Source organism: Xyrauchen texanus, chromosome 40 (genome assembly GCF_025860055.1).
Source record: "Xyrauchen texanus isolate HMW12.3.18 chromosome 40, RBS_HiC_50CHRs, whole genome shotgun sequence".
NCBI classification, from domain to species: domain Eukaryota; kingdom Metazoa; phylum Chordata; class Actinopteri; order Cypriniformes; family Catostomidae; genus Xyrauchen; species Xyrauchen texanus.
Window position 1 is genome coordinate 11696976 of NC_068315.1, and position 25955 is coordinate 11722930.

Genomic DNA, 25955 nt, shown 5'->3' on the forward strand with positions numbered 1-25955 from the left:
TCTATTTAATTTTATTGACCAAAAATATTTCATCACACACAGCATTTGCCCAAAAAAATGGATATGAGTGAAAAAAAGCAAATCAGAAGCAACTTAATACTCACAATTATGATACCAATAAAAATATGACTAGCAGCAAGCTGTACACTGTAGATGAATCTAATCTTACAGTCAAATAATGAAGTGGTTCACGTTGTTATATAGATTGAATTGTTGATGATAACAACAGGAAATTAAGTTGATAAATGCAAATGAGGTTTAAAGTATGTTAGTGACAGGCATAAAACATCTTCCCTTCTCAGCTCATAGAAACTTTTTTTTATATGTATATTATCTTAGATTACTCTTTGGCATTTTCTGAATTATTATTTTCCTTGAATTTAATGGCTTATAAATGAAGGTTGTGGTATAACTGAAAAATTGCTGGTTCAATCCCAAATTAGGGTGACCTAGAAACTTGATAGTTAATGAGATCACAATCCTGGCTTACTACCATTGTACCTATGAGCAAGGCAAGTCTCACTGGATGAAAAACAATGGATAAAACTGCAAAACATGCATCTACAGTATGTGCTAGTTTTGGCTTTAAGGAACATGATATTAAAGGGATAGTTCACCCAAAAAATTACATTATTTCATCATTTACCCACCTTTAAATTGTTCCAAATGTATGTACTGCATGACTTTCTTTCTTCCATGGAAAGGAAGGGAGATGTTAGGCAGAATGAAAGCCTCAGTCACTATTTAATTTCATTGTATGGAAAAGTAATGCAATTAGTGAACAGTGAATGTTGACTGGGGCTGACATTCTGCCTAACATCTCCCTTTATTTTGCATGGAATCATGAGGGTTTGAAATTACATGAGACATTTTTCATTTTTGTTTGAACTATTGCTTTAAGAATTGGTTCTTTTCATCCAGACGCATTTATTTCAGAAATGAGAAACACAGATTTTTCTTAAACGCTGACCTTCAGGAATATACAAAGTAACTTTGAGCACTAATCAAACTAATATTACACTTTCTTATGTCCGCTTTCTATCAGAACACATTCACTTTATCTGTACATACAGCAATAACCAATGATAAAGCCTTACTGACTATGACCATGAATGCAAATTGATAACATATGCAAACATCCATTTTTTATTTCATTTGCAAGAATGTGTCAATGTAAACAAATAAATAAGTATTTACAATTTGCCAGCAAGAGGAAATACAAAAGAGATTTTAACTAATGAACTTAAATAAGTTACAGTAGATAGTAGTAAAAGCCTGAATATAATACACCTCCACTAACAATACAAAACAAAACAAAAACAATACTACTGCATTACATTTCTCTCCATAAGAATGACTAGAAAGACACATATGAAAGACTAAATGTTGTGAAACAAAACTATAAATGCCCAACACTGAGATTTGGGTTAATTTTCAAGATGGCAGGACTCATCGTAGCATTACAAAGATTATTTGTGCAACTATTGAATGAGAATTCAAAGGAATGTGGTGGTCTAACCAAACTTTTGTTTCCTCCAAAAAGTTTGATGTCCACTGCATGGTATATTCACCTCTTGAAGGCACTTGTAGTCTGTGGATGTAAGTGTTTCCCTCATGTGGCCACTTATTGCAAAAAGTCTACATTTTGCTTCCAATTAGGCACTGATCTGTTCTGGTTTTGTTTTGATAATAAAGGACAAGACAAAGTCCATGATATTCCAATCAATCTCAATTATCTGCAAAACCAAAGAAAAATCACAATGATAAAAAAGAGGAACACAATCAAGACAATGATACTGAAATCAGAAATATCACATTTGTTTACCTCTGCATTCATATTTGAGGTCAGAGAAGAAGACAGCCTCCTGGGAGAAAACAAATAGCCCAAGTCTCCCACCAGCAAATGTCTTGTCATAAATGGGACCCGAATCGGCCATGATCTGCTTGCCTTCATACACTACAACTCTGGGGGGGGCATAGCATAAATTTGACAGCTATTTAACATTCAAATTTGTTTTCTTAAAAAGACACATATGGTAGCACAAATACAGTTTTCCAACAATAACATTTGGTTAACTGGAATGATCAGGGATCCAGCACTGATTGTAAAAATCTAGTAAAAGTCATGGAAATTAATGCAATCCTAAAAAGTAATGGACACTAATAGATATTGTGCATTCTACTACTTTTCCTGCAATACCAAATTTGAGCCAACTTTGAAAGATGAATATTTACTATTCATTTTTAATGATGGAATTGTGTGCGATATCCCCCCAAAATGCAAGCACTGTTATTGCAATGTTTATTTTTCAATAAGTGCAATTCAACAAGCTGTTTCAAAGATATTTGTCATTAAAATACTTCCATAGTCATGGAAGGGTTATTGGTCATGGACATTCATTGGTTCAAACAAAAGTGGATATGTCTTTGAAAAACTGGTTGAGTGTGTTGATGACTAAACAAGAGTCAGAGTCTATACCTAATGAAGCCAGTCTTTGGTCTGTGGATGAGATGCCAGCGGTATGCAGTAAAGTCTTTCCATCCGATGTTCTTTGGGTCATGCCACAGAGTGCGCACCTAAAAGATGCATTTTAAGCCATCTATCATTTAGACAGAGGGTAATGCTTTGAATAATTAAAATTTATGGGGCAGTTTATTGTTAGTAATGGCATGAAAAGAGAAATCTGTCTGGACAAATAAAAAGCAAGAGACTGTTCACCTGTTGCTTGGTGTTGCCTGTGTGCCATAATGCATTACGAAGGTTTTCCCCAGTGCCTGTGGTGGAGTTGACCACCTTAAGGGACACACCAGAGATGCCAAATGCCTTGGATGGCCTGTCTTCCCAGTATGTCTGCGTGATCTGTTTCCACATTACGACGTAAAAACGTCTGCTAGATTGGTATCCAAACACAAAGCCTGCATAATCATCATCCCTGTCTGTATTCACGTAGAAGGTTCCACTGAAATCCACTGCGCTGAACTCATCAAAGCCTGTTGTTTTGCAGAAACAATGTCAAAATACAAAATCAGTATTGGCATTTTTTTAATATGTCAGTAAGCTTTGGCATGTATGAGAAACTGCCAAAAATGTTTATACTGCCAAGTACAAAGCTCACTTACCCACTGCAATGCCAGGGTCAGAGTTGGCAGTCTGCACAAGCTCTTTGCCCTGATTTCGGACCACCCAGTTGGGATCAATCTGTGTGGTTCCTTTGGGATCAAGGTGAACCATCTGAAACTTGCGGAAGTCGGTGATGCTGATGGCGCTGTTTTCCGGGCATGCATCAAAGATATCTGGGACATTGTCATTGTCAAAATCATTCTCACAAGTGTCACCACGACCATCACCTAAGGGAAGATATAAGGATGTTACAGCAACAATTGAACCTAGCTCTTACTTGACCACCACCTGCTCTGAAAGTTGCATATATATGCTGCCTTCAAGTGCAGCTGGCAAGCTCCTATGTGTTGGGCACATATTAACACAGTCGAGACATTGTTGAAAATAATTAATAGGTAGACTAAGCCTCTCTAAATCTACCAGAGAGCAAAAAAATTTGCCGATAAGTTGCACATATTTCCCGATGTGCAGTTGCGCATTAGCCATTGATCTAATATGACATCTGTTCTGTAAAAATATTAACCAATAACAGTTATGATGTAAAAAAAAAAAAAGCTCCAGCTGGAAAGGGTTGAGCAGTCAGCACGTCATTGAAAATAAACAGTAATTTTCTAGGCTACTTATTCAAAAGCATACATTTTTTGATGAGCAAAATTAACACGTCCACATGGTCCGGTGAAAGACAGGACTTGACTAACCTAAAGCTGATATCCTGTGCTTGAAAAAGCCTGCACAGCAGAAAAATAACGTACAAGCATGCACAGGTGTAAAGAAGATTCAAATGCGAAAACATCCATAGGAACTTTCAAATGTTTGGAAAACAGATTCCCGCACCACCACCGAAGTGATTTCATAACTATATTGCAGAGTTTGCTTGTCTAGTGAGAGGACATTTTCCTGAGCATTCCGCGAGTGAGAGAGGGATGAAGCAGATTAAATTAAACTTTGTATCTGCTCCAGATATCCTTTTTTTTTAAAATAATATTTGTATTATTAATTCTATTTCAAATATGTAACATTAATATGACAGTAATTTAAGTGCAGCCTCTGTAAAAATATAAAGCCAAACGTAAATATGTAAAAATGATGATCGGTTTAATGGGGGGAAATATTAACCGACTAGTAATTCCAGTGTCGACTAGCAGCATCAGAACCGTTTAGTCGACTAGTCTCGCACATCCCTAGTGCAGACCTTCAGACTGTTCTGGGATAGTGTGCAATGTCTTTTCAAACTGACAGGACACACGGTTTTCACACAGCTGGTGATCTAAAATCTAAACAAATCCCATGAATTTACATTGATGGAATGTTCAAACAAGCCTATGGAATGCTTGTTAATTAAAACTTCAACTGTCAAAAAATTATAATGTAAACTGATTAAACTTGATCTGCTTTAAGCTGCTCTCTCATTCGGTCACTCCCCCCTCTCCATCAATCTATCAATCTGATGGTTTATTTGACTATCTACATCATTGGGTCTCAACCCTGTTCCTGGAGGCCCCCCAAAACTGCACATTTTGTATATCTCCCTTTTCTGACACATCCAATTCAGGTCTTGGAGTCTCCACTAACGAGCTGATTAGTTAAATCAGGTGTGTTTGATTAGGGAGATATCCAAAATGTGTAGTTTTGGGGGGCCTCCAGGAACAGGGTTGTGAACCAATGATCTACATGATGTTCTGACTAGCTATCTAGCTAGCAAGTTGTTGTTAATTTAATGTCTGTTTAATCATCAATCTTCAACAATTTTATAACTAGTTAATAGTTTTAGACAAGACTTTGGGTCTCTTCCAAAACTTCTTTGTTTTGCTGTCTCCTGCCTACATAGGCAGCTGTCTTCTATGGCAGCATCCTTACTGAAATAATACCTCATAAGAGAGCAATTTGGAACATTCTACATAGGCAGCAGCTCCATGCATCATTCAAATAGCACTCCTCACTCACAATGCACGAGAGACTCTGCTTGCAACAGATTTCAACAAAGGTGAAGAGAGAAAGTTTTCTATGATATAAAATAAATGTATCTATAATTTTCCATATTGAATGGATTAAGGTATATTTATAATCAAAATTTCTCTCTCTTCATCTGCCATCTTGGATACATTTTTCCACCGACCACATTACGGTGCATTCTGGGATCGCCTACCTGGAGAAGGATACATAGGTTGCTTCCTTAGAATTTGGCCAAAACTAGGTATCTGGGATCATCTAGAATTCCAAGTTTTACACTGGTAAGTACGACTTCGCTTGGTCGTTCATACGATCGTAACTAGCAGTTACGATCGTATGAACTAGTGTTAAAGTAGGGTTAAAGTAGGGTTGTCAAATCCTCATGTGCTTTTGAGGTCATATGGAGCTGTATACTTTCTTCGTGTAAAGATTCTAGGAGATGTCCTCAAAATCCATTGACCTAGATAATTCAAATCTAAGCTTCACATTATTCATTAATTTGATCTGCAGACCACTGGCATCACAGTATAGTCCTAGCCAAGATGTACTTTCCCTTTTGGAAAGATGGAAAACAATGCCTTTTTTCACAAAGCTTTAGGCTCTGCTTTCTAAGCCAAAAGAAACTTAAAGATCTCCAATCTTAGACCATGACAGTTTCAGCTAGCAATTGGAGAGTGTGAGGAGGAGTGCTCAAACGAACACCCTTTTCAATGCCAAGGCCAATTTCACCCCACTTAAATTTCAAATTTACTTTTAAAAAGAAATGCCCAGCAGTAAGCATGGCCTAACAACAGAGTACTTATTCCACCATTATACCATTTAGGCTTAACGTCAAACTGTGCATATCTTTGTCTCAAAAACCTCATAAACTTATTGATAAAAGTATTACTCCAGGATGCAACTCTTCTGCATTTCTGATGCCAGCAAGGAATGTATGCATCTGTTATCTGCCTGCTTTTCATGCTTTAATAGGTAAAGGTGGGCAAGGAGGAGGTGGGAACCGACTGAACACTAAACATAATCTTTAATGATATAAATGAACAACATAAAACATAATCTCTCTCTCTCTTTCTCTCTCTCTCAAACTGGCGCCTACAGCTCCCCTTTATCTCATGCATCATCACGGCCCGGCCACACCCTCCCCCTCGTCATTCATGCCTTCCCTTTGATATTCTTTTTATTTATGGGACAGATTCTTGGACGATCCTCATAGGAAATATGAATGTCCAAAACAATAGAGGCTTGCAAATACAAATTGGAGGCAGGATTGTATATTAACACAAACAGGTGTGAGGAGCCTATAGGAAAATTCTAGACATTGTTTATCGGTTATCTCTGTGGTGTTCTGATGATCTTCAGAGCAACTGTTCACATGATGATGCAGTGTCAGATATCATTAATCAGACACATAGCCACAGGCAGTCTAGAAAGGCCACATCATTGAACACATTCCTTACTCTGTCTGGGGTTAAGAGTTTAGACAGTCAAATCTCTCTCAACAAAACCCCAGACTTTTGACTAGTGGTATCATTTCTGGTCCATTTTTTTAAGCTTATTCTGGCCAAGAACAGCCAACTTGATAGGGAGAGACATTTTGACCGATATGAAAAGTGATCAACTACAGTTTGTTTAGTTTTAAGTGTCGTATCTGAAATAGATGATACCAAAATAATTGACAGATGTGGAAAAACATTTTCAAAATATGCTGTGGCAGTCTCCATACACAGTTTTACAGAAAATCCCAAATTAGAAGACATGAGTGAAGACTTTTGATGAGAATTTCTGTCCATACAAAAGTAATAAGTAATAATTATTTCACAGACAGAAAACTACAGCGCAATATACAACAGTTCTTCTCTCGACTATCTAGTTTGCTTGCTACTGAGTGCCTCAAAGCATCTTTTAAAAGTCACAAACCATGGGAATTTTTCGCGAATCCAAAGATTAATTATTCTTCACAAGCAATCAACCCATTACCTTTTAAAAACAAATTTTTTACCCTGCGACCTGACCTGTGCACCCTGACTCCCAAAAGTTGCATTGCTGTCAAGGCTTTCTGATTGGAGCTTCCGATTTCCACAACTGCTTTAAAGTTATAAGTGCAATATGCATCAGACTGTCAGTGAATGGACTGTGGACATGCTGACAGACTGACAAAACCTCAATGATTGTAGTCTAATGCAACCTATGAGCACACAAATTACTGTGAAAATAATTACATGATTTGAATGCTCAAAAATGTACTCGTCAGAAAAAATATATTGGATTATTAATAACTACAGTTATAATTTAGTAAGCATAACAGTTTTTTCACCATCAGAGTCCAGTTGGTCCTTGTTGGGAACCAGTCTGCAGTTATCCCGGTCATCAGGGATGCCATCATTATCATCATCATGATCACAAGCATCTCCTTTACCATCTCCGTCATGGTCGGCTTGGTTAGAGTTGGAAATGTAGGGGCAGTTATCCATGTTATTTTGATGGCCATCTTCATCAATGTCCTGGTTGTCATCACACTGGTCTCCAACTAGATCATTATCTGTATCCGTCTATGAAAACAAGATGGTTATTTTGGTAAAATAATATTAATATTAATACTTAAAGGGAAAGTTCACCCTGAAATTAAGTCTGTCATCATTTACTCGACCTCATGCTGTTTCAAACCCATATGACTTACCATCTTTAAGTCATACAGATTGTGAGCCGCACCATTCACTTTAAATTTATATTTTTTTTTACATACAATGAATGTGAATGTTGACTGAGGCTTACATTCTACCTAAAATCTCCTTTTGATTTCCATTTAGGAAAGAAAGTCATATTGGTTTGGAACAATATAACGGTGAGTAAATGATGATAGAATTTTCATTTTTTGGTGAACTATCCTTTTAAGTTGTTTACACTTCAAAATAACTCGGTGTCTGTTTTCATCCAGACCTGTTGTGGGTTATGGACTAAGGGACAGTTATCACACTGGTCTCCAATGCCATCTAAATCAGTGTCTTTCTGCTCTGTGTTGTAAATGAAAGCGCAGTTGTCTCGCTCATTTAGAATCTCTGAAAGCATTAATATGAAAAAGATATGTGAATCACACACCTGCAAGTCACAATCCAATAATAATCATATGACTTTTAATGGACTATACCATCTCCGTCTATATCAAAGGAACAGGTATCTCCTTCTCCGTTGTTGTCTGTGTCAGTCTGTGCGGGGTTGTGTTCATAAGGGCAGTTATCACAACGATCACCAACATCATCCTTGTCATAGTCATACTGCCTAGGGTTATACATCAAGGGGCAGTTGTCCTGGAAAAAATATGTCATAAATGTACAGTACATGCAACCATATGCATAGTGCATTTTTTTTTTATCAACTTTTTATCAAAGGTTCTCTCGGTTTTGCTTCAGGACATATCATTTACACTAGACATTGAGGCCACTCCACACTAATACATTTTATTTTTAAAAAATTGCATACATGTTGGTACGTTGATGCCTTCACACTAAAACAGCCAATTCCTCTACCAAAAATGGAGCATTTTGAAAATGCTCTCCAATACCGCATACTTTGGAAGACAATAAATAATGTTAAGAAACTGAAAACTGAGTTTTCAAAACAAAACGGATTAGAGTGAATGTGTAGCCTAAGTGGCAACCAAACATATTACTAAAATGTAGTAATTAGTCATTTAAAGAACATAATAAAAAATATCTTCACAATTTATTAATTTAACATTAATAGGCAAAATCTTTTGTTTGATTTTTAATTTCGATAATTTCATGCTCTCTGCTTTCAATAATTCACCACATAAATAACACATTGTAGTTGGCACAAACCACGTTTATCTTCCCAAGTGAACCTGTAATTAATGTAATTTGGGTTGTATTATCTTTTACTTGTGTCATTTGTTTATGTTTTTCGAGTATGAGGCCAAAATACTGCAGAGATTGATTGGATTGATTTTAAAGTCAGCAACAAAAATATGGGACACATTTTTTCCTCTTTTAAAATAAGATAGGCCTATTTATTTTTCTATGCTAACTACCTATGTTTATATGATGAGCTGCTTTTATTATTAGACTTTAGCACTGTTATTTCCTACAGTCCTGGGAGACCTTTGACCACTTGAGAACCACTGCCTTACATATACCTCATATGTACCAAATCTGCTCACCCTTTCATCCATAATTTCATCATTATCATCATCTTTATCGCAAGCATCCCCTTGTCCATCGTTGTCAAAGTCCTCCTGACCAGAGTTGGGAAGAGTCGGGCAGTTGTCCTGCAGAGATTGCAAAATATGTTTTAAGTTTATTGCAGGAACGTACTCAGGAAACCATCTGACAATAATAGTTATGCATATCAAATCATCCACAAGCAGTACGTAAGAATTTCAGGCTTTCTCTGTTATTCTCGCTTTACCAATATTTTCCATTATTTGCTTTTTGCACATATTTTATGATTTTTATGGATTTCTTTGTCTTTGTTTCCCATATTTCAAAACTATGATGTCTTTTAGATTCTGATCCTGTTTCATCTCCACTGTGTATCATGACATAATAAAGCAATTATCCATCACAGGAGAAGAATGATGTAATCATAACTTTTGCTCTACCTCCCCTTTCCTAAACACTTTACCACAAAGACATTTAAAGCAAATGAAATATACGATTCCAAAAGGCACACTACAATAAACACTGAGCCAAACATTCTTCTAGTAAATGGTCACTGGGCCCTCTGCCTGACTTGATGCCATTGTCCAGTGGGGTTTATTAAGACTAAACTATCATTATTTCCATTTTTTATTTCTTAGTAACCTTTTCATAGCAGTCACCAGATCGCAGATAAATCTTAAGAAGGTCTGGCTAACATTAAATTAAATTAATTAAATGTTGGTGCAAACAGAGTACTGTTGCATGGAACAGAAAATGTACAGCCATTAAGAGATTGATTTCCCCATGAAGTGTATACCCTTATAAATAATTAAACGTAAAGTGTAATACTTCTGCACCACTAATGTCACCCCCAATCTGCATTTGGTTCGAAAAACAGATAGTCCCACCCTAAATTCACACAATGATTGGGCCAATGTTACTGTTGCTGTATGCTCTATTACATTGCTCCTGAAGACATTGATTTAACCACTGGAGAACCAATGAAGAATGGATTACTATTGTGCTGCCTTTATGTGCTTTTTGGAGCTTTAAAGTTCTTGCCACCATTCACTTGCATTGTTTGGACGTACAGAGCTGAAATATTCTTGTAAAAATCTTCATTTGTATTCGGCAGAAGAAATAAATTCATACGCATCTGGGATTGCATGAGGGTAAACGATGAGATCATTTGTATTATTGGGTGAACTATTCCTAGGATTGTATAAAATATTTAACACAGAAAAAAAAAACTTCCCCTTTCAATAATGTTGAATGTTGTATACATTTGTCCAATTAAACTGACCACTGACTTGTTCACACTGGGACAACAATAATTGTGTTAATGCAATACCTTTTTGCAGTGGTAGGTGGCATTTGCTCCACACACAAGGTCCTGGTTGGGCCATCCATCCAGATCAAAGTCCTCTCCACAGATGACGCCGTCTCCGGCATAACCAATACGACACTCACACTTGTACATAGGGTCAGTAAAGTGACTAAGGAATATGCATTCCGCATACTTGTGGCAGCTGTGGCTGTTGTCCTTGCAGGGGTTGTAGGGCTCACACACCTATTCATGAGGAAGAAACAGTAAATTAAAGTTGTCTGTTTAAACATAGATGAACCAGAACGTCAAGGGTATCTGCTGGGAGGATGGACATAAATTAGCCACTAAGTGAGTGGTATGTGAGCTGATGTGTGTATGACTGACCTGTTTGTTGGTTTTAGCTGACTCCACTCCCATGCCGTAGGGCTGAGTCCCTTTGTAACGCGGGGGGCAGGGCAGACAGTGGAATCCCGGGTCTGTGTTCACACATTGCTGTAGGCCACCCACCTTATGGCATAGATCTGAAACCATATCACACTGCACACCACAGAGGGCGAAGGAAGTAATAAAGAGAGAGACGAGAAGAGAAATCCAGTATAAGGATCACAATTTGATCATTCGATTCACATGATTTGACATATCATTCACGTTTGTAGCATGAACAGTGCAGGACAAGTTAGACCCTGAAGTTTAATAATTAAAGTTTGGGCAAGTATGATGTTTATGAAGTATAAAGCATCACTAATTATTCTGATCGAATTAATCTGATGTGAGTTTGCTAACCTCATTGACATCTTCACAGGAAGTTCCATTGCCACGGTAACCACTGGGGCAGGGCCCGCATTCCCAGGATCCATCAGAAGCTGTACTACACTCAACTCCAGAAAAGCATGGATTTGAAAGACAGCCATCTGTGAAATCAATATAACAACTCACATCAATGTTTTTAGTGAGAAAAATGAAACATATTATTCTTTCTTAAAGGCATTAATTACCAAAAAATTGAATCTGAGCAACTTTGGGAAACTGAGGGAAATTATTCTTACCAATAGGGCACTCCTGTCGGTTGCATACTTCATTCTCAATGGAGTCTCCAAGACACTTCCTTCCTCCATGCAGTGGAGCAGGACTGTTACACTCTCGAACACGACTCTTCAGACCCCCTCCACATGTTGCTGAGCATGTTGCCCAGGGAGACCACGGACCCCAGCCACCATCAACTATGTAGAGATACCAGGGATATCATGGACCTATTTTTTTTTGAGGGGGCACCAAGCTCGAGTGGATTTGGACTGACAAAATTTGGACATAAAAATAAAGATTTCTGCCAAGAGTTATTTAATTTAATTATCGAAGGTACAAATATGTATTTGGAAGTATAAATAATCCATTCAAAATCCTCTTGGCTCAAAAATCTAATGGGGCTCGTGGCCCCTTAGTATGAATAGGCAAGACGCCTCTGAGAGATACTAACATGTGGGGTTATAATGCTATATATCAGAAACCCACCCCAACAATTTCAGTCACAATTCTGTTCTCAGTCATTCAGACGCCTTTATTGGCGTCTGTAGCGGCGATTTTCTGACCTTATGAAATTAATGTTTTTTTCTATTATTGTATTATGTAAAGTCTCGCTACTTGTTATTCAGTTTTGTATTGTAATTGAACTGGTTATTATTTCGTTTTATTGTATCATTGTTCAACTGATGCAAAATGCATTGTAAAAATGTGCAATATAAAACTTTAAGAGAACACAGCTTAGTAATATTTTAATGCAGACTTTAAAGAATTGATATGAATCTATAATGAAACAAAATAATGAAGCTAGACAAATATCACTGTTGAATACCTGACCTAATCAATTCATTTGAATGTGGACCTCATGTTATGTTACATAATAACTACAAAATACTGCAATCTGAGTGCTTACGCATTCCCCACTTGTGTGGAAATAACACATAAATACCTAAATGAGCAGGCGATAACACACGTGTCACTCACACCTCTGGCAAAGCTTTTCACTGAAACTAAATACTCAGTGAAAGTGATGCCAGAGGCTTAAATATTCAGAGCCACAGATTTCAGAAATCTCAGGGTGTTCCCAGTCATGTGCTGTGTCTGAGGTGAATCTCATTCATTAAGCATGTCAGAAGTGTCTTTCCCATAATCCCCTGATGAACAAATTGCCAGCAATTTGTGTACCCTCCCTGCTGTAAGGATAATATAAGCCCTGGAAAAAATGACATCACCCTTTCTATGTTTTCCAGTTAAGATTTGAATGGCAGGGGGGGATGAGATTGTATCTATATGAACAAGTCTGTGGTTGTGCTCAGTTTGTGGTTGAGTTTTAATTTGTCATGTTTGGGACATAATACTCACTCGGGCAGGGCTCTGTCTGGCAGCTCTGTGTCTCTCGCCCTTCACCTTCACAGTCTTTTCCTCCTCTTTGTGGAACAGGGGAATTACAATGACGAATATGTGTGATCAGTCCCTCCCCACACGTCACTGAACAGGACGACCAGGGAGACCACAAGCTCCAGCCACCATCCTGACGAACTGAGAGTGCAAAACACAATGTTACCATAGAAATCCCCAACTGTTCTCTTTAAAGGAACTGTTCACCCAAAAATTTTAATTCTGATATTATTTACTCACTCTCATGTCATTCCATATTAATATTTTTTTAAGGATATGTAAGCAGCTCTTTTCCATACAATGTCAGTTCATAGAGACAAAAAAGACCCAAAAAACAACATAAAAGTAGACTGTTTGACTTATATACTGTATTCCAAATCTTCTGAAGCCATACAATACTTTATGTGAGGATCAAACCCAAATTTAAGTTGTTATTCCCTGATAACCTTCACCTCCACCAAAGTTCACACTATCTTTTGAGTCCAGAACTCAAAAATGTTCATGTCACATTGAGTTATTACACACATGCAAACCAATGTCGTTTGGACATCAATGATGTCAAGGCGTCATTTTTTATTTGGGCTGGACACAAGCTTTACAAGATAGATGCCCTGACAGATGTGGTCACTAAGAACAGTCAAAAACCTTTTTGCCTGAACTTTTCCTTTAACAATAACCAAAAAAAAAAAAAACAGTTCTGTATTTGTACCTCTGTGATCACATTTTCCCAAACTGCACTTGCGTGTCTGAATCGAGGGTCCAGAACACGTATTGCTTGTGTCATCACAAGAGCGTCCCCTTTGCTGGGTGCCACTTCCACATGTAACTGTGCACTGAGTCCATTCTGACCACGGAGACCAGCCGTCCTCACTGTCCATTGCTGGACAAATATATATAAACAACATCATAAGAAAGATCATGTACCAATGGAAAAATGTATGTGTGTTTATCAGTTTATTTGGAGGGTGTTTACTTACGTAGGCAAACTGGACAACATTCTTCATCGATGAAGGATGGATTGGCACATGCCACTGGAGGACAAGTGATTTGACGACAAACAACTTTTCCCTCTTGGCAGGTACATTTAGTGCAGCTATCAACAATCCAATCCTCTTTATCGTCAAACAAACGCCCATCTTGCCAACACATGCTCAGCTCCAAAGGATTCTTCATCTTATTCAGTGCCTCCTTCATTGCTGTGTTTTCCTCTGTCTAAAATAAAATCAGTTTAAAGGGAATTACACTTTAATCTCTTCATGCAACGATGGGACGTCATTCCTCAAAGACAGGGATTCTGGCTTCCCACTTACTCAGACATAACCAGCAGTCAAAGTAGGTATACATTTTCATGCAACAAAAAAACGTCTAACGCAGTGATTTACTGAGCTCACATTACTGCCACAGGTATTTGGGTAGATACCAAATTACTGTCCAATTACCCTGATTATGCTTACAGAGTTAGTAAAAAATGCTACAGTGAGCCCTGGTTTATTTAACATCTGACAAAATCAGTTTACTTCGACAGTCCAACATGCCTATTATTTATGTGAAACTTTGGAGACAGGGAAGTTCTCTGGTCTTTTCTCAGTTACAGCAGTTGTTGGTACAAAACCCAAAGTTTAGGTGCTAGAGACATGCACAACAACATATTTTTGAAAACAACAAGTCTATGGGTTGCCTGATCAACTAGTCAACTAATCTGTCTGAAAGGGATAGTTCACCCAAAAATGAAAATTCTTTCATAATTTACTCTCCCTCATGCTATTCCAGATGTGTATGAATTCTTTCTTCTGCTGAACACAAATGAAGGTTTTTTTAAAGAAAATTTCAGCTTGAAAATTTCAGTATCCTTGGTTGGATTTTATTTTCTCAATTTCTTTCTTTATTTCTTGAATGTTATACTTTTGTTATAAAAAAAAATAAAAAATAAGAAAAAGGAAAAAAGAAGTTGTGTTTATATTTTATATGTAGTAGGCTTTGACCACAGTGACATTTGTTGAGGGTTGGGGTGGGGTTGGGGATTGGGAATTAATGGGGGTTTAAAAGGAATAATAGTTGATTCTGTTCATTTATATGGTTTTATTTTGTATTCTGTATAAGAATAAATTAAAAAGTGTTTATCTGATAAAAAATAGTATTTCAGCTCTGTTGATCCTAACAATAACAGTGAATGGTGACCAGAACCCAGAAGGTCCAAAAAGGACATACAGGCAGCATAAACGTAATCCATACGACTCCATGTCTTCAGAAGAGATATGATAGGTGTGGGCAAGAAACAGATCAATATTTAAGTCCTTCTTTACTGTAAATCTACACTTTGACATTTTGGTGAGGAAGTGACTTTCACTTTCAGCCACCTACTAGTTGGGGCTGGTCCAAGGTGGATATTTCTAGTAAAAAAGGACATAAATGATCTGTGCTTTCTGGAGATATGGATTTAACCACTGGAGTCATATGGATTACTTTTGCACTGCCTTTTTATCCTTTTTGGACCTTCTGATTTCTAGTCATCATTCATTTGCATTGTGAGGACTAACAGAGCTGAAATATTCTTCTTAAAATCTTTGTTTGTGTTCAGCAGAAGAAAGAAAGTCATACACATCTGGGATAGCATGAAGGTGAGTAAATGATTAAATGAGAAAAATTTTGGTTGAACTATTCCTTTAAGTAAGACCTGTGTAATTAGGATTGTTTCCAGTTTACCTGACTTGGACTTAAGCTTTTAGGCGTTCCAAAACACCTAGATGGAGCACAATGTAATGGAACAAAATGCAGGGTTCTCCAGATGCATTTTTTTAAGTTTTGAACTACTTTTAACATACCGGTAGTGCCTTCAAAATGCATCACTTATGGCAGAACACTCAAAGAAAAAAAAGAGGAAAAAAGAAAGAAAATAAATCGTGTAACATGACATCAGCCTTTGTGTATATATGGCTGTAGCAGTGGTTCTTTAAAGGGAATTTAAAGATCACATTTTTCAAAAATGGTTTTACCATCCAAACAATCTAACAGCATGCTGTCAGTAGATTAATTAAATCAGCACTTCTAAAAACATACAAACTAAAATGAGACAGGATAAAATCTAGATAAACTTGTTGACATTACTAATCGACTAGTTGGTTGTTGAAAGACTAGCCACTACTGAAGGTATGGCTCAATCTTGTTTAAGCCTGAAATGCATTGGAATTCAACAGATGCCAAAGACATGATAACAACAGTGTGGTGGTACTTCTTTCAGTTCTACCTCATGCTGTAATGCTGCCCCTACAGCTATTGTTTGAGATAACAAAGACAAGGCAAAGTAGGTAAAATACTGATGTTGCAGAGGATACATTTGGGTTTGTCAAAGCAAAAAAAAAGAATTTTATTTCAACATCTCAAGAGTTAAGGACGCACCACTTTCTGCAGACCATCTATGAGGTTGCTAACGACAACTCTGAGACCCTTGAGCTCCTGGAAGAGGTTGGCCAGTTCCTCACAGGAACGTTCACACATTAGTTCTGAAGAGCTGGTTGCAGGAACATCTGTGTTCTGGTCAATCACATTGGTGGCAGTGGAGGATGGAACGTCCACAACCTCTCCAATCTCACTGAGTGCATTCACCACCACTGGAAAAAGACAGAAGATTCACAGAAGAATAATCTAAGATTAATACATGAGCTCAGATGTTTGGTTTAAAAGCTGTAGAACATATTGAGGTTTGTCAGTTTTGTGCAAAATATTCGTCATGTAGAATTTCCAATTGTTAAATGTGTATTGGATTACTTTAATTTGTTACATGATTTTGAACCCCACAATAATGTACAAATATGTTGATGCCATGAATTTATATTTTTCACAGTAATATTATTTTGGGAAAAAAAGAAAAAGTGTCAAGCGTAAAATCAAAGAACGCTCAATTATTTGTATTTGACTATTGTATTCGTCAAAAAATGGTTTAATTTATAAGGCCCAAAACTGTCCAAAATGATCCTATTACAGATCCAAGATCATGCCTTAGCACCACACTCCATTATGAAACCAACATGAAGTGAAGAAGGAAGTTCAGTTCTTGATGTGCAAAACACTGATGTCCATCCATCATACACACCCGGTCCCCTATCAGGCAAATTAAGCCTCCGAGAGGAATAAAGGCCGATGACAGACGGTGGTGCGGGAGAGAGAGATCGTTTACAGACATGTCCGTCATATGTGTGTTTGTCTTTTAAGTTTGTCATTAAAACTATTATTTATATTGTCAAGCCGGTTCTCGCCTCCTCCTTTCCACTGAATCCCTTTACAGCAATATATCACAGCTTTGAATCATAGATCCACTAAACATAAAGAATCACGATATTATCATATTGCGATCCAGATATCAATTTATAATATCTGATCTCCAGGACTTTGATGAGTCCCACTCTTAGTTTCAAGCCTTCTAAAAACTAGACACTGCATAGAAAATCTTCCTGAACTTGGTGCTAACTAGATGGAATACAATACTATTCCAGCTACAAGCACTGTGTCTGTCCACAACTGCAGAACGAAGCAACACTATCACAGAGATTCATAAACTATTTTATCTTTAATGTACTGTTATCAGCAGCTGGATTTGGACCAATGAGAGTTCCCAGTGGATGGGGCTACCGGGCACGATGCTACAGAAATGTTCTGTTGCTTGTCACTTGTTGAGGTGGCAGATTTCGGCTGTTAAGGACAAAAACTCTGATTACATGGATGAGATCACTTTAATTGCTTGTCGCTTTATCATGTCTGTTTTGGACACAGAGTTATATTCTATTAGGTTAATGTTAGTGGCTGTATCTATTCTCTACAAATGACTGCTGTAAGAAGAGACTAGTATAGTAAATATCCTACCCACACCACAACATTTACAATAATGAACTAGGAAAATGCAGTAAAAGCCATGCAGATACAGTAGACATGGTCTGGAAAGGTAATTGTATCCCAAGCTTGCAGTACAAATTAATGCAATGAAATCAGCAGGACTACTTGGGAGGTCACAATCAGCTAATTCCTACACTGCATTGCAGTGGGGATGGGATGGCAGTCAACCATGTTCTTTATGTTCACAGGAAGATTATGCATGCCTTTAAGGCAAGTGCGGTGACGGATAATGCAGACTATAGGGTATCAGTGGGGGTTACTCACAGTGTGATGAATAAACATGTTTGCAATAATTTGCTTTATACACAACACTCATGCACTTGAAAATTGTAATAGGAAGCCAAATAAAAACATTTTATGGGCTCCTGTGATGTAACAAGCATGTAACCATGAGCTATTTCTAGGCACACAAGACTCTCAACAGCAGTCTTTTGAAGTGAAAAATTTCTGTGATTATTTTTAAATAGATCAGATGGAACATAGTATAATATAAAAGTTTGGGTGGGACAGTGGTGTGTTTAAATTAGATTATGACTGTGCAGCAGAATAATATACTCTTCTTAAGATAACGTGTGATAATACTAGTGGTGTGTAATGGGAATATTGCTAAAGACTGGGCCAGACATAACAACACTGGCACATCCAATCATGTGAATTTGGGGGTAGAACTAACTTTTCTCAATAATGGAATATATAGGAAGTCTTTGAAATGTATTTGAAAGAAACTGTCAATATATTTGCAATTCTGTTTCGTTCTGATAGTGGTGCAGAAATTACAATTAACTAACAAACAAAATAACACTTCAAAATACATCAAAGATACTCAAGCTTCATAAATTGTTGATATATGTATATTATCACAGCATGGACAGAAATATCTGCTTAATGTGCACTAAACACTCAAAATGTCTATAAATCATGATAGCATGTTGATCTCTTCTCCTTTTGTAAAGCCAGTACGGTTTTCTATCTGTAAAATGTATTTAATTCTCAAATGGCTACGTGTGTGTCTCTCTAAGTTTATGTAGGATTGTGAATATGTGTGTGTGGTGGCACTACTTTTCACACTTACACTTACAAAAACACACCAATCTTAAGCCTTATTTATGAGTACTGATCTGCCCTGAAAACCCATTGAGACTGGATTGATGGATGACCAGTTTAGGCAAATACAGGCTTATAATACATGCATACTTGTGCAATTGCAAGATAATAATTTCCTCAAATAGGCTTGCTACAGCTAATCTGAATGTACACACGTCACCACATGTGTGAGCCCCTCAAAGCATGTTTATTTATAAAGTCAAGAGCCAAAAACTTCACTTGAAGGAGAGATGTTAAAAAGCTGTTTTTTAACATCAAGTTAGGCTCAAGACCCCATTCTTTCCACAGCCATGATAATCAACCCAAAGCTGACATTCAGCTGACAGTGCTCAAAGTGAGGGAAAAATGAACCACATATTCATATACAATATGTTTTCGAAGTAGGCTACTGGGCTGTTACAAGAAGCGGATATGGAAAGTTGCTGGATTTGCCTAAGTTTACATTCATGGCATCAAATCTTTCTACGATATCAAAATGAGATCTAATGCATGATGCATGCATGGCTATTACCCAACCCTAAACATAACATTTAACATGAATGTACGGCTCTTGGCCAGAATAATGCTGATAGTCTAACCTTTGGTTTGTGAGACTAACATTCCTTGTCTATTAAGAGAACGTTGTGTTGAGCAAGGGCAACTTATGAGAGCTGCCATATACTGCATTGCACAAAATAGGAATAACAATGTTATTGTTACGTCCAGCACAACAACAACCCTTCTCATCATTGTGGTATAACCTAAATGTGAGTTATAAATGCTTTGCAACACTTTTTATCAAACAGAAATGAATCTTGATTTCTAAAAAAATGTTTTTAAATGTTTTAGCTGGCTGGCTAAGAGAATGTTAAGACTCACAAGCCCCACTTACCTGGGTTTTCAAAATCACATCCCCTGCTCTCCAGAATGTCCTCAAGTGGGGTGTCAAAGATAAAACGTACGTTCTGCAGCAAGCCCTGAAAGAAACAACAGCTGGAATCAGGCTTACTTTGCCAATTTTCAACTGTTCACAGACATCCCCCATGACTGGGAATTTGGATTTACAGAACACTGGAGAATCAGCCATAATTCATTAATTCAGTTTCCAGCAACTTGCTTGGCATGCACTGCAACTTATGCTGACTATATTACCTTACTGTGAGCAAAATTTAAAAATGTTGATGGATTATTGACATCCTGCATATGTACTGTTGTTGTCCGTTGTCTGTATGCATTTGTTAGAAGTTACTTACAGTGGATTTTAGGTATTCCATTTATCAGTAAGTGGGTATCCTTATCCTTGAAATCAAACCCATGACCAGTGAAGGGTACAAATACATGAAAATGTATTTAAAATAAAAATACAAAATACCTCAGTTTTAATGTACCAAAAAAAGATACCAAATACTGTGTGGGAAAAATGTATCAAAATAAAATACAGTATTTATTATCTTGAAAATACACAAAATGCATGTAAAATTGGCCATTCAATGAAGTATAACTATTAGGCTGAAATGTGTCTGGACCTATTCTGAATACAAAGTCCATGTGGTGTGCAACTGCTTGGAAACTTTTGTTTTCATTCACCTACTTCTTCAATCAATTAAAGACAATTATATATAAACAGGCACATGATTACAAACTTACATAGTGCAAAATGCCAAATAGCAGCCATTTCTATATTTATTCTTAAAAGCAATGATTTTGCAAAACTATTTAACTTCCGCAATTTATTTAAATAATATTAATTTGTTGTATATGGCAGTCAACTAATGACTCACCCTTCATGTTTTGCTTTAAGCAAATTATTTAATAATATGTTAGATATCATGCATTAATAAATCATAATATGTAATTTATAAGTGATGCAGGTTTATTCACTAATGTTCACCAGTACAACAGTAAAAGGGCTTTTGCCGTCATTCATTGTATAATTGTTTAAATTTGGCTTCTTCCATATTTTGTTTTCCACATGAATGCATGACATGTCGTTGTAATGAATGCCCTTCAGAAACAGGTGCATAAAACATGATATTTTATACTCTCTTTTTGTAAAAGTACACCTGCAACACAAATACTTAGAGGGTCGTCACTGCAGACTATAACGTGATGATGCAGTACATTATTACTTAGTATTAAAGTATTACACCGAGACATTTGTTTAATATAGCTTAACTTTTAAAAATGGTCATAACCATGGATTTCGTAAATTACTTTTCCTTGTTTTTCCTCTTCACTCACAGAAAACAAATATATAAATTAAGCAATATACTCCTCACTATAATATGCTCCTCATTTTAACATCTCCTCTGCTGTACATAAATGCCATGAGGTGAATTATTTGTATTTGTATATTAACATGTAGTGGTCAAACATACTTCGAAGTATACAAAAGTTCAATTAAAGTGAATCTGTGCTAGAGTGCTTTAAAAATGGCGTGCTCAACCCACAGAACCGAATGGAGCACTTCTGTTACTCTGAGCACAAGATGGAGTTGTGGAGAACAAAACCACTCTGAATACACTGTAATAATGCTTATACACAATACAGACAGGACTGAGCTGTGTGCATAGGCTTTAAAGCGAACAGCTTATTTTATCTTTTCATTTAATTACATCATTGTAGCCCTTTGCAGTTAAATAATCACACAATGTCATACCACGATTTTATTTATGTTAACTGTTGCAGTTTTGTTTCCTATAGCCGCGTTCACACTGCCACCTACTTTGTCGCTGCATGTCGCTAGTGGCTGGCGGTTAGGTCGCTAGTGGTGTGTATGGAGAGTCTAAACAGCATTGTTTCTTTACAATAAATATTATTATACAAATATTAGGATCACGTGAGCTCTACCATCTTCTCTCGTATTGGCTGTCGCTCCTGGACACAGTTAATTGTTAGTTAATTGGCTGTCGCCATCACTTGTGTTGCCGGAAGTCGTCAGCTCTCATTGAAAATTAATGAGATGAAGTTGTTTTGTCGCTGCGTGTTGCTGGCAGTATGAACGCAGCTTAAAGGCCGAAACATACTTCAAGCAAATACGCAGATGCAAGCAATTGGCCAACGCATGGCCAACATGTGGTCCCGTTGTACATGCATATCGTGTCAGTTAAGCCATAAACTGATTAGGCAGCAAGTCAGCTGCCTATGTTTTCGGATGCAGCCCATATGTGGTAGATGAGTCAATAGTTGTGGAATGGGTAAGAGACACGGAGAAAAACAAGTTCGTTTGAATGGACTGGGGGACAAAAAGTTTTATTTATTTTTCAAATTGCTTCCCGAGTCCACCATAAAGGTTGTTGATTGAAAGAAGAAATCCGCTCTATCGCCCCTTGTGTCAACGCTGAAAATGCAGTGTATACTTGCGTTGGGTTATGAATTGAGCACTGACACATTTCACAATGCAACGACACGTGGAATCAAGCTAGCGTAGCAAGGTGCGTCTCGATTCACGTACTTGCGTATGTATGTCTGGGCCTTTATACGTCATCTTCTGAGCATCTTACAATGGAATGTCTTTATGATCGGAGATCGGAAATGTCAAGTAATATCTCACATCCAAGTTGAATGGAATGCAGCATGACTCCATATTTCTTTGTAGGAACGCAAAAAATAAGCTCACCCAATGCTAGATGGAGCTGTTCTCTATGGCATCTGCAGCTCGTGTGAATGAAAGTTGGGGTTGGGGGGCATGCCTGAACTAGTAGATACAGCAAATCAGCAACCTAACAAAGAGGTTGACTGGCACAAAGTATTTTATGTATTTTGAAAATACTCTAAAACCAAACTTAAATGTATTTAAATACAAATTTCATTAGAAGATTTTAAAACACAAAGTACAATTTAGTATTTTGTATTTCAAATACATATTTTAAATACATGTATCTGAAATGCTGCCCATCCCTGCCCATGACCAGGGCATTTCTAGCATCATGCTATACCAGTTGATCTTTAACTGGAACCTCTTTCTACCTTGTGTCATATATGCATTCACTCCATTATATTTTTATGAGTAATGTACACAGCATCAATGACATTACATACCCTAAAATGGCTTTCTCGGGTGGACCCTTTGGCGACAAACATACGGCCACCTGTGGCGCTCAGGTGCTCGTAAAAAGGTTCATCAAGAATGAAGCTATCAATGAGTCCACAGCCAACATACAAGGTTGCGGTCTCTCCATGCACATAGAGTGTTACATTCTTCCACTGTGAATCCGAGAGGTCTACATCCTCAAAAGAGATCACGTTGCGTGAGCCATCTGCCCACCAGTACACCAAATCTAGAGTGTTGGTTCGGCCATCTGAAACGACCTCAAACTGGCGGCGCTCTCCTGGGCCCTCCAGCGCAAGAATGGTTCCACGGGACGTTCGGTCCTGGCGCAGGGTGGCTGTCAGAATGAAGCCTTCATTGTTTTGTATCTGCAAAAGAAGTTGTTGAAGTGCAGTGGAGCTGACAGAGGGGAGCTGGTCGAAACGGATGAAGCGGTATGCTGGAGCATCACTCTCCAGACCCTTGAAAAGCTTCAAACCCACAGTCTTACGTGAGATTCCGCTGGTTTCAAACAAGTCAAAAACGGTCTCATCTTCCAGCCGTGCATGTGGAGAGGGGGAAGGACCTATTTTGAGGGTACATGTTTTGTTATCATTACAATTTTTTTTTATTCTGTATAATTTTAGCACAATTACACATATTTTATCATGCTTTAAATCCTTCATCTTAAAGGCATAGTTCACCCAAAATGTTTCATTATCACATAATTTACTCACCCTTATGTTCTTCCAAACCTGTATGACTTTTGTTGCTTCCATGGAACACAAAAAGAGACGTTAGACAGAATGTTAGTCTCAGTCACCATTCACTTCTATTGTATGGAATTAAGATGTAATAAAAGTGAATAGTTGGTGACTAAGTCTAACTTTCTGCCTAACATCTTTTTGATCCACAGAAGGAAGAAAGGTGTTTGGGTCTGGAACATCATGAAGGTGAATAAATAATCACAACATTTCCATTTGTGGCATAACTATCCCTTTAAAGAGACCGTTTTGAGCTGTAGCCAATATTATAATGCTGTATCACATAATAATGATATATTAGAGTAAAGCAAAAGTAACAATAATAACAACATGCTAATCTTTAAACAAATTCTTTGTTTCATGCTTTAATGCACACACATATAAAAGCTAATAATTATAAAAACTACACTATTTACCTTGAGTTTTTACGGAGGTGCAAAGAAGCAAAATTGCCAACCAGACATTCCATCTTCGGAGAATCATTCTTTGAACGTTAAAGTTTGTAAAATGATCTGTCCCTTGAGAGTGGCCCTGCTGAAAACTTGATTTGTTCACCTAGCATTAAAAACACATTATTAGCTTTTAAAACACACTTAACTCCGCTGCATTTGTCAAGCCATTCATTGGACTTCGCCGTGCGCGATGGAGAAAATGTCAGTCATGCACAACGATTCCAAAATCTGCGCATGAGTTTGTGTATATTTTTGTAATAAAAAAATTAATTTGTTTTAGTTCATCTATACTATCAAGTATCTAAAAATGTGTGCAACGTACACATAGGCTAGCAACGATACAACTAAAAAGGCTAACAAATGACATCAGATCAGCAACAATAGTAAAGCAAAGGTCCTTACCCAAACAAAAGGTGAACTCTGTGAATTATAACAAAAATAAAAAAGAGAGTGAGTTGAATTTTCGGTATTAGATGAAAATACCTATCCGCCCTACTCCTCAGTCAGTTCCACAATTGTAAGCACATAAAAAACCTAAAAAAATGAATTGCGTAAAACCTGGAGACGCCACCTGTCCCCAAGAGCAAAGTTTAAAATACGAGCACGAAACGGGTTACTCAGTTCACAGAGAGATGCAAAAAAATCAACTTTAATTCTTGATGCCGGACTCGCTTGCTCTTCATAACTGTTTTATGAGGGGGCTGGAGAGGTTTAGGTTGTTGCTCTGACAGCATGTAATGACAGTTTTCATTAGCCAATGCAGTTGCTCTGAATCAAGCACGGGGCTGTTGGAGTAAAAGGTGAAGCCCCCACTACAGGTTAAGGTTTATATTGAAAAGGAATGAAAAAACTGTTTACTTGGAGAAATGCCTGATACTGTAAACCATATAGTGCAACAGAATGTCTAACTGGGTCAGTCCGACATTTTTAGGTCCCCCTAGGCTGTCATTATATATTGGATAAATATTAAACTCACAATTGTAGAAGATGGAATTTAAATAATAGTTACTTTTCTAATACTAATCACAGTGTAGTGAAGTTTAGTATATATATATATATATATATATATATATATATATATATATATATATATATATATATACACCAATCTGCCACAAAATTGAAACCACCTGCCTAATATTGTGTAGGTCCCCCGCGTGCTGCCAAAACAGCGCCAACCCGCATATCAGAATAGCATTTCTGAGATGAGCAGATCTAGCACCAACAATCATGCCACGGTCCAAATCACTGAGATCACATTTTTCCCCATTCTGATGGTTGATGTGAACATGAAGCTTCTGACCCATATCTGAATGATTTTATGCACTGCTGCCACAAGACTGGCTGAATAGATAATCACATGAATGATTGTTTGTGCCTAGCTGATGAGCTGATTTGAGTATTTCTGTAACTGCTGATCTCCTGGGATTTTCACAACAGTCTCTAGAATTTACTCAGAATGGTGCCAAAAGCAAAAAAACATCCAGTGTGGGGCAGTTCTGTGGACAAAAACACCTTGTTGATGAGAGAGGTCAACAGAGAATGGCCAGACTGACAAAGTCTATGGTAACTCAGATAACCACTCTGTACAATTGTTGTGAGAAGAATAGCATTTTAGTATCCTATTCTAAGATGTGGGTTGGCGCTGTTTTGGCGGCACGAGGAGGACCTACACAATATTAGGCAGGTAGTTTTAATGTTGTAGCTGATCAATGTATATATTTATACACTGTTTTTTCTATGGCTTCATTATTACATTCCATCCTTTTAAA

The 25955-nt window shown here is 37.3% G+C and overlaps 1 protein-coding gene across 1 annotated transcript; it reads right to left on the reverse strand.

Moving 5' to 3' along the window:
* Positions 1-24892, reverse strand: LOC127633523 (thrombospondin-2-like). Its single transcript, XM_052112690.1, has 21 exons — positions 24586-24892; positions 24148-24286; positions 22979-23553; positions 19830-19914; positions 16364-16575; positions 13945-14179; positions 13677-13847; positions 12932-13108; positions 11599-11772; positions 11336-11463; positions 10937-11089; positions 10577-10795; positions 9246-9353; positions 8217-8376; positions 8009-8127; positions 7386-7620; positions 3121-3348; positions 2720-2991; positions 2480-2577; positions 1826-1965; positions 1-1736 (listed from the first exon to the last, which is right to left on the reverse strand). Exons 2-21 carry the CDS (start codon positions 24212-24214, stop codon positions 1729-1731), a joined length of 3564 nt encoding a protein of 1187 aa, XP_051968650.1. The 5' UTR covers positions 24215-24286; positions 24586-24892; the 3' UTR covers positions 1-1728.
* Positions 24893-25955: the final 1063 nt, after the last annotated feature.

Excerpts from the sequence above, each read along its gene's own strand:
- LOC127633523 (XM_052112690.1), bottom strand. The coding sequence starts at position 24,214 with ATGATTCTCCGAAGATGGAATGTCTGGTTGGCAATTTTGCTTCTTTGC. Across the intron at positions 16,576-19,829 it reads ATGTGATTTTGAAAACCCAG|TGGTGGTGAATGCACTCAGT; the intron begins GTAAGTGGGGCT and ends GTCTTTTTCCAG. Across the intron at positions 11,090-11,335 it reads CCTGTGAAGATGTCAATGAG|TGTGATATGGTTTCAGATCT; the intron begins GTTAGCAAACTC and ends TGTGGTGTGCAG.